The sequence below is a fragment of the Cajanus cajan genome, chromosome 10, assembly GCF_000230855.2.
Source record: "Cajanus cajan strain Asha chromosome 10, NIPB_CcT2T_4, whole genome shotgun sequence".
In the NCBI taxonomy this organism is placed as follows: domain Eukaryota; kingdom Viridiplantae; phylum Streptophyta; class Magnoliopsida; order Fabales; family Fabaceae; genus Cajanus; species Cajanus cajan.
In genome coordinates this window covers 21,013,367-21,026,411 of record NC_138526.1, presented here as the reverse complement: position 1 = coordinate 21,026,411, position 13,045 = coordinate 21,013,367, and the positions used below count along the sequence as shown (strand labels likewise).

The 13,045-nt window shown below is 33.0% G+C and overlaps 1 protein-coding gene across 1 annotated transcript; it reads left to right on the top strand.

The window, feature by feature from the left end:
- Positions 1 to 509: 509 nt before the first annotated feature.
- On the top strand, positions 510 to 10,033 carry LOC109792286 (polyamine oxidase 1). The gene is made up of 10 exons (XM_020351681.3): positions 510 to 668; positions 747 to 996; positions 1,085 to 1,240; positions 1,446 to 1,507; positions 1,724 to 1,878; positions 4,277 to 4,420; positions 6,072 to 6,221; positions 7,727 to 7,981; positions 9,212 to 9,293; positions 9,390 to 10,033. Exons 1-10 carry the CDS (start codon positions 617 to 619, stop codon positions 9,599 to 9,601), a joined length of 1,518 nt encoding a protein of 505 aa, XP_020207270.1. The 5' UTR covers positions 510 to 616; the 3' UTR covers positions 9,602 to 10,033.
- The last annotated feature ends 3,012 nt before the right edge of the window (positions 10,034 to 13,045 follow it).

Here is a 13,045-nt window from a genome sequence, read left to right as displayed (position 1 = left end):
GTAAAATAAGAATTAAATACAATGAGAGAAGTTAAGTCATGATTCATCATTCTATTATATTACCTAATCCAATTTTCTCTCCAAAATTTAAGGAGAATTTAATAAAATAAATTATTCAATTATTAAATGATCATTTTATCCTTGCAATATTCATTCTAATCATTAGTATCCTAAAGATAATATATTTAAAATAAAAATAATATGATAATTAAAAAGTTATTTGCTCCAAACCGGAACACAACTTAAATTAAATTTCTCAAGAATTTTCCCGTTTTAGTGTACAAAAGAAGGGTTGTTCCTAAAAGTTAAGGTAGTGCTCCCGCAACTTCCACACCATCATGTGTTCCATCCAAACCTCTAAATCAAAACGCGTAGGCTTACCTTCTTGACTAGATTCAACTACAAAATATTGAAAACATTTTTACACGAGTCCAATTTGCATCCATCGGTGCTATAAAAAAAAATATAAAAAAAACGCTGAAAATAAAAACTATATAAACGGACTCCCGCTACAATGTTTCAGCTCGTGTCACCGAAGCGAAGCGAAACATAATCACAAACACAAACACACACTCTTCTCTTTCTCTCTCTCTCTCTCTCAACCTCTCACACGTTCATGGATTCTCCTTCTCGCTCCTCCGTCATCATCGTGGGCGCCGGTATCTCCGGTGAGTTCCTTCGTTCGTTCCGAAACGAATTTCCGCCATCGCTCTCGAATCTCATTGTTTCGCTTTGATGATTTTAAGGTCTCGCCGCGGCGAAGGTGTTGGCCGCGAACGGCGTGGAGGACGTGGTGATTCTGGAAGCTTCCGACCGCGTCGGCGGCAGGATCCGAAAGGAGCATTTCGGCGGCGTGTCGGTGGAGCTCGGCGCCGGTTGGATTGCCGGCGTCGGCGGCCCTCAGCCCAATCCGGTTTGGGAACTCGCCGCCGAATTAGGCCTCCGCACGTGCCTATCCGACTACAGCAATGCGCGCTACAACATCTACGATCGCAGGTCCATTCATTTTTTTTCAATTCCACGTAACGACGTCGTTCTCTGTTTTGCTTTCACTGACTCTGGTTTCGTGTTGTTGTTGCTGCAGCGGGAAGATCGTTCCGAGTGGAATCGCTGCTGACTCGTACAAAAAAGCGGTGGACTCGGCGATTCAGAAGCTGCGGAACCAGGAGGAAGAAAGAAATGATGGCGACGAGGAGAGTGACAACGGAGGGAGTAATGATAATGCCTCCGAACTAACGACGTGAGTGAAAAACTGAAAATGAAAATCTTTGCGCGTCGTTTTCAGCCGCAAAAGCCATTTCGTGAATGTGTTGTTTCACATAATAATCATGCCTTCAATTATTTCCTTTTTGAAGTGTTTCGGTTTTGATTCTGTTTCGTTTTTTATTTATTTATTTATTTATTCCTTTTTCGTTGCTCATGCTTTTCGCTGCTTCTCCTTTTAGGACGCCTGAGACACCAATAGAGCTCGCCATTGATTTCATCCTGCATGATTTCGAAATGGCTGGTACGATCCGTTCAGTTTCATTTGCGCCATCTCTGAAACGAATGAAATTAAAAATTAAGTTATTCAAAAAGGAATAAAGAAAAAAAAATTATTTGGAAGCATGAGTGGAGTCTACTTTTTTTTATTCCGAAGCAGGCGAAGCTTCTTCAATATATTTATTCTTTTTCTGCTTGTTTTTTTGGATTCTGCTCTGAAATTGGGAAATTTTGGGTGCAGAGGTGGAACCAATATCTACCTACGTAGACTTTGGGGAGAGAGAATATTTGGTTGCGGACGAAAGAGGATACGATTTTTTGCTGTACAAAATGGCTGAAGAATTTCTCTTCACATCGGAGGGTAGAATCTTGGACAATCGTCTCAAACTCAACAAGGTACAATACAAGGCCTCATGATTAAGCCGTTTCACTCTCTCTCTCTCTCTTTTAGAATTTTCTTATTAGAAGACTTTTTCGTTGCTTCTTACATGGCTATACCCTATTGGTTTGTTTATTTACTTGCTTCCCCATTGCCCCATACCCGGTGAAAATCTGAATTTGTTTGCTTCGCTGCTGTCTTGTGTTTTCCCCTTTTGTTATTGTTTTTCGTTGTCTGTTATTTAAAGCTCTATTGTCCCACTTTTAAAGTTTGCAGATAATGACTTTTCAGAACTGTTTAGTTTTTGTTTTTTGCGTGTGTATTTGCGATATTTCTGTCACTCGTCTCGTGTAACTGCGCACCCTTCTACTAGTGTCAACTCCCATACCTTCTTTTTTTGGTGAAGCTTTTGACTAGTTTATTTTAGAAACATAAATTGCTAATTAATTCTATTGAATTCTAAGATTTTAAATCATATACTAAAGCATAATGTTGAAGCAGCTGATCTCATATTGAAAGACCTGATTGTAGAACTAGATTATTGATTTAGATTTTTTAAGTTTATGCGGAGCATTTTCTTTTTCAAAAGAGAAAATTAAAATAATGGATGTGATTTGCAGTATGATATAAGTCCTTTTTTATTATTAAAAGCCACGTCAATAACTTTCAGGCGCAAAATTATTGGCCATAGCTTTCGTTGGTATTCAATGTTGAAATTGTTGTTGAGTTTAAATGTATAAAAATAATAAAATAACATTTCAAGTCATGGTCAACTCTGAAGTACACATACTTGGGGAAAAATTCTTGACAAAATTTATTTGTTAAAGGTTTGTTTGATGAAGGGGAAAGTAGAGAACTCTAAGGAAGTGTGAGATGTTACAAAAGTGATTGTGTTTGGTAAAGGAGAATTAAAAGGATATGGAGAAAAGTGTTGGTGGGCCCCATATTAAAAATAGTTCTTCCTTTAAAATGAGGAAAAGTATGTTAAAGTTGTGTTTATTATATATATATATATATATATATTATCAAAATAAATATAATAAATAATCTAATTTTTATAATAATATATTATTTATAAATAAAATTACTTATAAAAATCACACTTTCAATAATACTGATAATAAATATATGTTATAATAATAATAATAGTTTTTACCTATTTTTTTATTTATTTTTCTATACTTTCCTTCTCTTATTTTTCCTCTATTTCTTTCCTATATGAGTCGGAAATATATTAAAAGTAGAAAACCTTAATTCCTTTTCTTTTTAAGTGTAATTGTTTTTTTTTGTTAATAACCTTTTAATTAGTGAAGTGCTATTATGTTAATAACTTTCTTTTAATGTCATGTCTCTGTAAAATTGTCTATTTATTTTTTTTATTTATCCTGATTAAATTTTTATGATATTTTAAGTTAAAATAATATTCAACCTTCGAGAAGTGTTTTTCTCGGGACATTCACTGCTTAAAAGTATCTACCCAATTACTTTATGAAATGAAATATGGGATCAAAAGAAATCGAATAAAAAATTGAAAGAAGTGGAATTTCACCTGACGTTGAATTAAATATGTACGTTCTGTAAAAGAAATGTAAAAAAGAAGAAAACAAATCCCTTGATTTTGAAATAACATGATGTTGGTTTTGGATAAAAATATAATTATGCGTTGGCGTATGAACATTTGGTGGACAAGCACTGGGGTTGTTCTACAATTATTTTTTTAAAAAAATTTCTTTTCATCATTTGAGTGTTCGAAGACAGACACTGTGCAGGTCGGTCTCAGGGTGTGTTTGACCATTGCTGCATATGTTCAATTGTTACCTTATGAGATCTCCAGTTACAGGCAAAGTTTGACCCACAAATAATGCCACCTTCTATTTCAATCCTTTTAAAGGTCTTTTACATCTCATAAATTAGTTGGCCCAGGAGTTCCAATATCTGTTACCAGCCACACTATTCGAATTGACCCAATCGTAATAACCTAAGGTAATGTGTCATTTCACTCCAAATAATAACACAGAAGAAGGGAGTCTTGTCGATATCCTCATTTATTAGGCAATACCTCATTCCCTCAAAAGATCAGAAACAAATGGATCTGACTTAAGACAGTTGTGGTCTGGGTAAATTACATAAAGCTCCAATAAATCATCAGTTACTGGGTCCGTGCTCCAAGACTGCCCAGATTCCTCTGTAATAAATATTCCTTGAATTTATTAGTTCATTTCAAGGTGTGACTCAGATTCTCATGACATTTTATTGCTTTGAACTTCAATTTTACTGTACTTTTCTTTTTGACTGGTCGTGGAGTTCATTTTACTAGCTACGGGTTAACTTAACTTCTTCGCCTTTAGTAACAACATGGAGAATTTTAAGCTGAACCACACTATTTTTCCGTCTATTGTGCATGGATTTGTGCAGGTAGTCCGGGAATTGCAGTATTCAAAAAGTGGCGTTACGGTGAAAACAGAGGATGGCTGCGTTTACGAAGCCAATTACGTAATTCTGTCTGTTAGCATTGGCGTTCTCCAAAGCGACCTACTCTCCTTCAATCCACCCTTGCCCGTACGTTTTCTCTTTATTCTACTTCTCTCCTTTCCTTTATTCTACTATCTTTCTTTTCACTTTATTTGTTACATTTATTAAAAATAGAGAGAAATAGACAAAAAAAAAAAAAAAAGCAGCATAATGTTATTCAAATTGTTATATGAATTGTACTGGTATATGTATGGTAATAATCTATATTACAGTCTACTACTATTTATAAAATGATGAGAACTTACTAATTAGTCGTCCATACGTGGATATCTCGTGCTTCTCACATTGATCTTTCTAAGGGCATTAATTAATTTGAGAGTCAAGGCCATTTTATCTACTATAATAACGAACTTACTTGTTAATACACGATGGAAATGGGGTCTCTAGGGTGTGGTTTTGTCTATACGGGTCCTACGGTAGTAGTTTCCCTTCTGTTAACAGGTTGTGGCCCCACAGTCTTAAATATCATTGGTTGGGAATGTAAAGAAATATAGAGAGAGCTAGGTCTCTTATTAAATTAAGCTCTCTGGTTGATGACGCCAGAAGAAGTTTTTCGAGGTGTCTTCATATGTAGAAACCGGGGATCGCATGATCCACGGTATCAGTGATCCACAGTCTCATCGTTGGTGGTCTATTAACCCTCTTGGGTTAGGTCAACACGTGGAAAGAGGACGCCAACTTGCACATGTAGATGTGAATTCAAATAGTAGCCTTGTGTTTCTTTAGAAAGATGCTACTTATCTTACAATGGTTGGTAAATGATTGCATTCAAATTCAATAAATAACTTTAATTGAAACAATAGCTTAACCTGGTGCTCTCGGGATCAATTCCTTAGTATTAAAATAATATTTAGTTAGTGAAAGACACATTTTATAAGTGCATAATAATATTTGATTGTCATTTTTTGAATATTTAATGAACCATGTATGTGGTCAAAAGAATTAGCATGAATAATGCAGCTATGTGGAATAGTTAGATGATATCTATTAACATATGAGCTTTACTTTAAATGAAATGGAAAGGAAAGGTTTAAATAACTGAGTGGGGTTGGTGAAACCATAGAAAACGTTGGTGGATTTTAACTTTGTTGTATATTCATATGAACGTTAGAAGCCTATGGGTGGGCTTTTGGACACTCTGCTAGAAAACGATGGTCTAGCCTAAGAGCAAGTAGTGCGTTAATTAACAGCTAGGCCAAGTCATGGTTTTATGGTTTACACGAGGAATTCTGTATTACTGTAATCTTTTACAACTTTTGAGAGTTGTATATGATATGATACAAACTTTTGAGAGTGTTATATCATATGATACAAACTTATGATATTTATGAAAATGTATATATCATATGATACAAACTTACTATTACTATCAGAATTGAGGTCTGAAGGGCTTAAATTTTAGTAAATTTAAATGTTGAAGAGATAAGCATGCATGTGAACATGTAATGTATTTGACCAAACTGTGTACATAGAATTACCAGTGATATGAGGTCATGAAATTAAATTATTAAAGGTATACTATCATAGAGGTACTTTGCTTTTTCCGTATGCTACTCAGGTGGGCTTTAGTCGTCTAAACGTCCCCTCAATGATGTTTTTATTAGTTAATAAATTTTGTCCTCTTCAACAAAATATTGTCTGATTCAATTTGTCCATGATGAATAAAATAATGAAACAGAGATGGAAATTGGAAGCCATCGAGAAGTGTGATGTGATGGTGTACACTAAAATCTTTCTGAAGTTTCCGTATAAGTTCTGGCCGAGTGGACCCGAAAAGGAATTCTTCGTCTATGCTCACGAGCGGAGAGGCTACTACACATTTTGGCAGGTCTTTTCTAAATTTTCCTTAATGGTTGTCAGTTCATTTTCCCTGATGTTTTTTCTACTAAGCTGTTTCTTTTGCTTTAGTTTCTGTTTTGTTTCTGTTGTCGACAAAGTTTCTAGCGATTTTCCATCTATCAATTGAGTGATCAGAGAACCAACTCTATTATGAGTCAGGTTCTGTGGGAAATTATTTATTATTTGAATTAGAAAGGCAGGTAAAATCTGGTGTCAATTTTAACTCCCGTGACAGTGCTAGCCATTTACCTAACCTTAAGGATCAGGTTAAGAATATTTATCTTGCTTTTAGATGATTTTAAGAGTATAAACTAAAGAGAACGATTGGCATCCTGAGGATTTAAATAATACCTTGTTGCTATAATCTATGTGTTGTGCATGTGGGTCACATGGTTCATCTTCTAGCTATCAATTACACTTGTGGTTTATCTTGATTTACGATAAAATAGCTTAGATAATGTTAACACACTTGTTATTAAGACTAATAGAAAAAAAAAAAACTGTTATTAGGTATACAAAATTACGTCTCTAGTTTTTATCCATTCTTGTGGTTAAACACTCTGGTCATACATTAAATATTTGTAAAATAACAATCCCCTGTAAAATGTACAGGATCCTCACGTCCTGTGAAATCAAAGTTTTTGCATAAATCCTAGTGCTCTGGATTTCATCAATCTCATTAGTAAGTTCCAGATTTGAGTCAATTATCGGTTGAACTTTATAATGAGTTTATTTACATATAGATTTCAGTACAATCTATTACTCTTGTCATAATTCAATATACTAGGCTTAATTGATAAAAACTAATCTTTTGTTTGATATGGAAAAATAGCTTTGCTTATATTCCCACCTTCCCTGATTCACGCAAGGTGGCTTAGGTGTATATTTATATATTTTTGTTGAGTTGTAATTTTGACCTTTTTACGTGCTCATGATAATAAATTCTTTTGCTTCAACTATTTCAGTTTGTCTTATTACGATAATATTAATTATATCTTCTCTGGGATAACAAAGATATAATATTTTTCCTCAATTACTGTTGATAAATATTAAATGGTTCATTATGTCTCTGCGATGTTTGTAATGTCAGTATTCCCTTGGAATCATTTGTTTGAGTTTCGTAATGGGAACAACACTACCTATGATTGGTTTCGTATTCATATAGAGTATTACGCAACATAAGATATTCAAAATTATAGAATAGTATTATAATAGGCAAAATTGAATCACACTTCTCATTCCTATTACACTAAAATTTTGGTGTGGCATATCAGTTCTATTCTTGTTAATACTAAAAACCCATGCAGTGATGCATTGATTTTGGATCTGAACTTGTTTGATAAGTTAGTAATTGAAGTCAGGATCAGAATAATTGTCTTGTCTCTTTGCTTACCTGTCCAAATCTTAATTCAGAATCAGAATAGTTGTCTAGTTTCTTCGTTCATTCATCCAACTCATTTTAATTTATCTGCTGAATTGCTTTTTTGTCAGCAGCACATGGAGAACGCCTATCCTGGCTCCAATATTTTAGTCGTGACATTGACTAATGGGGAATCGAAACGTGTGGAAGCTCAACCTGATGAAGAGACCTTGAGGGAAGCTATGGCAGTGCTCAGAGATATGTTTGGACCCAACATCCCCGATGCCATCGATATACTTGTTCCTCGCTGGTGGAATAACAGGTTTCAGCGTGGCAGCTACAGCAACTACCCCATTATTTCCAATCATAAAGTTTTTCATAATATTAAGGTTTGCTTATCATGTTGAACTTTTACATATTTTATAATTGTCTGATAGTTTCCTTTTTATAATGTTCTGTTCTTAAATATATCAGTTGATGCTATATTTGTCTTTATATTCTGTTTTGTTTTTTTGGTTTTGTATTCTTCACTACAGTGCATGTGAAAACAAAACAATAGTTGACGTGTGGAGCTTACAGCTAGCGATTGTAATTAATTGTCACTCCTAACTATAATTCAATGCCAAGGAGTTGTCTTCCTATTTCCTTTGACACTTTGAAGTTAAAAATATGATAACTTTTTTTATAAGTAAAAGGTACAATGAAGTCAATTAGTTTTTTATTTTATTTTATAAAGATGGTCGTAATTAGTTTAACTTTGTGCATATTATTCCAACTATTTACTAATAAATTCTCAATAATTTCTAATAAAATAATAATAATAAATTTATATAATTGTTTTTATTTAGAGTTTGTTTGGATATTGTCTAAAAAGATTTTTAAAAGTTTTTCTATTTTAAATAAAAAATATTTTTTTAGTAGAGAAAATTTTAATATAATTTGTTTTTCTTTAGTATTACCTGAATTCACTTTTGAAGTTTACCATTTAGGATTTAGGGTTTTTAATATAATCTGTTTTTCTTTGGTTTCATTTCGGAATTCACCGTTAAAAAAATATATATATATAAAAAAAAAAGTACGTGTTAGGGGTAAGGTGGGATGGGATCAGAGTTGCATACCTAAATATAAAATTAAGAGTATTTTCAAGTTGGAAACTCTTAATATAATCTGTTTTTCTTTGCTTTCATCCCTGAACTCACCCTCGAAAGAAAAAAAAAAAAAGTCTCGGGAAGCGGTTGTGGGTGGAATCAGAGTTACATGCCAAAATATCCTTTCTTAGCATCATTTACAATCATTAAATTCACATTTGTGAATCAGTAAATTTGAAGTTATTGCTGTTTTCTGGCATCCCTGCTCGTTGATGAATTGGGAATCTGAATCCCACAAAGCTAATTACCATTTAAAATTTAATGTTTGAAATTTCGATTATCAGAGATGGTGCTTTTGCCTTGTGCGTTAGAGATAACTGTACTGTATTTTGTTTTTTGGGGCCTTTTAATTTGTTCCCCTTCTTTAACACTTACGCGTTTGCTATTCATCTATAAAATTAGATAGACCAAAGATAATTAAATAAACTATTTTTGTCGCTTATGTTATTTCTCTCTCTTGATACATTGCAGGCCCCTGTAGGTCGCATTTTCTTCACTGGGGAGCACACTAGTGAAAGATTTAATGGCTACGTACACGGTGGATACCTATCAGGTGAGGCACTATATTTCAAGGCACTATAATTCTAATTAAATTTAAGACTTGACACATGGATGTGAATTTGTTTCCCTTGTTGATATTCTTTAACAGGTATTGACACCAGCAAAGCTTTACTGGAAGAAATGAGGAAGGAAAAGGAAAGAAAAAGTGAGAGCCAAACTCTGTTGTTAGAGCCCTTGCTAGCATTGACAGGATCATTAACAATGTCGAAACAAGAAACGGTGTCCAATATCCACAAGTGCGACATTCCTACGCAATTATATCTCAGTGGCAAGCTTGGGATACCAGAGGCTATATTATGATTATGACTATATATGGGATTGAAGAGAAATTACCTCATTAAAGATGATTCTTAAAGATGCATACTTGATGACAATCATCATGATCAGGTGGGTCCTGATCCTTAAGTCTCATTGAAGTCCTGATCCTTAAGTCTCATTGAAGTCCTTGGTGCCGCCATTGGTAATGTACATTAACGAGTCACTAAAGTATGATGGTGAAGGGAAGAAGTGCCAGAACACACTGCAGATGTCTCCTCACTTTATTCCATTTCACTGCTAATGAAGCTTACTAGGTTTCGGTTATTGAAGGGGAATTAATAATTTAATTGGTATACACTTACGATTACTTTGTTCTTTATAGTCAGAAGTAATATTACATTGTAAGGATAACGGCTGATATGTGGATCCTAATTGTTTTACGGGTCATTAATGTCCATTTTAATTTTCTTGCAATGCCAAGAACATGATTTTCATGAATGAAAATATTTGTGTATACTTAGAAAAAAATGATTCCACGTTGAAAACACCAAACAAGAAAATTTAAAGAGACATAAAAGTGAAGGAATAGGGAAGGAAATGTGCAAATGAGAGAGGTCACTGTCAGAAAATTGAATAGACGACATAAAAGTGATTTCAACTTGATGAGACCCATGATTATAGATCTTAAAGTAAATAAGAGGAGAACCATGACACTAACTCATTTTAGTAGTTCTTTTTTTTTTTTTTTTGGTGAATTACTCATTTTAGAAGTTGATTGCATGATAAAAGATACAAACATAGTATGTAAACTAAATATGGATCCATACAATGAAGGAGTTGAATCTTGCTTGTTGATAACATAAAGTGATAGTTATGATTCAATTTCTTCTATCTCTTTTAAAATTTTCGATATTTTTTTTTTATTGTTTTGCTTACATGATTATGTAAGAGTAGTCATCTTGATCTACAATTGGAGAATAATCCTAGACTCTTACAAATGTTTAATTGAAGTATCTTTATGTTATTGTTTTATTTCTCTTTTTGATTTTTTTTCTATTTAATTTGTTTATGTAATATGTTAAATTGCATTTTTCACAATTTTAGACATTTAATGAAGAACTAAAAAAAGGTGAACATAATTATTAAACTCACAGGAAATGAATGAATTTAATTCTTAAATCATGAAAGTAGGTTTAACACTTTGAAAATTTAATGCATTAACCAAAAAAAAAAATATCTCAATTGAACATAGTTACTATAAGAAAGAAAGAGATTAATTCAATTAGATACACTTCTATTTATTGAAAGAGAACGAAAGTTACATTAGGTTAATTATACTTCAAAGAGGACAAATAAAAGCATTAAGGTAAATAGCTTAAATCAATGGCTGATTGACCATATTGTGGTAGTTTTTAAAACTAATTACTATGGGATTGTTTTGAAATTATTTAGACCTTTGGAGCAGTTTACTACGGTGTCGCTATGGGTCATAGCGACATTAGTGCCACGTGTAAGTTTTTTTTTTCGAAGTCATAAATGCCATATTATTAAAGTCGTTATAGCCGTTAGCGCCTCCTATAAAGTTGCTATAGCTAGTAACAACACAAAACGGCTTCGTAAAAACTCTCTATAACTTATAGTGACACCCATTAATATTTTTTTAATAATTTTTTCATTTAAAACTGTAGTATAAAATATGTTTAAAAAAATATTATTTATTTAATTTTGTTTAGAGTGTATAATTTTTATTTCATAATAAGATATAATATTTTTATAAAAAAATAACTGAAGCGAAATAATATAAAAAAATGAAAAAGAAAAAAATAGATGTTAAAATTAAAAAATATGTATAATTGATTTTAAAAAAATATTAAAAATATAAAAAAGAAATTAAGTGAAGAAAAAAATATTAAAAAAAACAAAACAAAAAGAAATATAAAAAAAAAGTCATTATGGGCCATAACGACATTGTGCCGCTATCATAGCACCTCTAATAGTTGATTTGGCAAAGTATATACTGATGCAACGTATACATCTATTTAAAAAGTTTGATTTTGATGCGTGAGTCGTGAGTGGGGCTCAGAATTTTTAGCTGCTTTAACCAAACGTCTGACTCTAACAGTAGGTGTGCCCAATGCAGCTTCATAATCTTTACCTGCAAATAAATACAAATTAAGGGCTTTTATAATAAAAAGATTTAAAAATAGGTACAGTCGCTATAGGCTATAGCGACACAAAGTCAATAAATTCATTAACAATTCTTTTTCTCCTAATAAACATTGTACCATAGAGATCTCGGGGTCGACAACTTGTTGACCCCTAATTGCGAAAGGAAATGGAAGATTCAATATATATTCAGTTATTGGTATCAGAAGTACCAAAATATGTAGTTGAGGATAATTCGGCCAAGGTTGTATTCGTCACAATCATTACAAAGAGTAATGTCCAACCGTTACAAGTCAATAAAATCTCTTGAATACACTAAGTGAGCAAATTTTCAATGGTAATATTCCTTTACCTATAAATATATATGCATGAAACCTTCATAAGGTACGTAACATAACATATACATAATACACTCAACCACTTGAATTACTTACTAACTTTGGTATCACAGTCTCTTTGCAAGTACAAACCACTTAACATTGGAAGCTGAGGACCAAAGAGTTCCATTTGGAGATATTTTGAACTCATTTTTTAGCAAGAACATTTGGAGCACAACATAGGGTAGTAGAAAATTTTTCCTACACCTACAGACTCTACATAATTGAGAAAATGGCTGGAATAGGAGCTTCACCAAGTAGGAATTATGGAATGTCAAATAACATTCAGGTGCTAAGCGAGTTATAACGAGAATTGCAATAATGGAAAGCACAAAGCAAACAATAACAAAAGCGTCATCAGGAGGAAATGACTCTTCTCCGATGACAAAATGTTGAGTTGCAACAACCTCAGAAAAGGAGAGGATAAAAAGGAAATCCTTATCGACACGAAGATCAAAATACATCAAGCAAAAATTGATTGATCTATTAAAAGAATATGTCAACATCTTCGCTTTGTCTTACCATGATATGCTAGGATTGGATCCCGAAATTGTTGAGTATAAGTGATGGAGGACCACCCTTGGAACTTCATGTAGAACCCATTACTAGGTCCATGGCTAGGAGAGTAGAGAAGGATGGAGGAGACACCATGCTCATCATGTGTGTAGAGTTTTGATCCTCTCCTAAGCCTATCATTAGTAGTATAGAATTTATTGCTTTTATTTCCCATTTTACTCTTGTATTTTGGGGTTCCCTAAATGGTAGGATTTCTTTTGTATTTTTCATTTAGCCTTTATATTATGGGGAAAATTAGATTAGGATTTATTTTTGGACTTAAACCTTGACTTGTGAGGTCAAAGTCCACTTTTTTCTATTTTTAGGTCAAAGGATATTTTAGTCTTTAAGGAGGAAAGGAACCCACACCACATTTAGGGTGTATTTG

Excerpts from the sequence above, each read along its gene's own strand:
- LOC109792286 (XM_020351681.3), top strand. The coding sequence starts at position 617 with ATGGATTCTCCTTCTCGCTCCTCCGTCATCATCGTGGGCGCCGGTATC. Across the intron at positions 669-746 it reads CGTGGGCGCCGGTATCTCCG|GTCTCGCCGCGGCGAAGGTG; the intron begins GTGAGTTCCTTC and ends GATGATTTTAAG. Across the intron at positions 4,421-6,071 it reads CCTTCAATCCACCCTTGCCC|AGATGGAAATTGGAAGCCAT; the intron begins GTACGTTTTCTC and ends ATAATGAAACAG.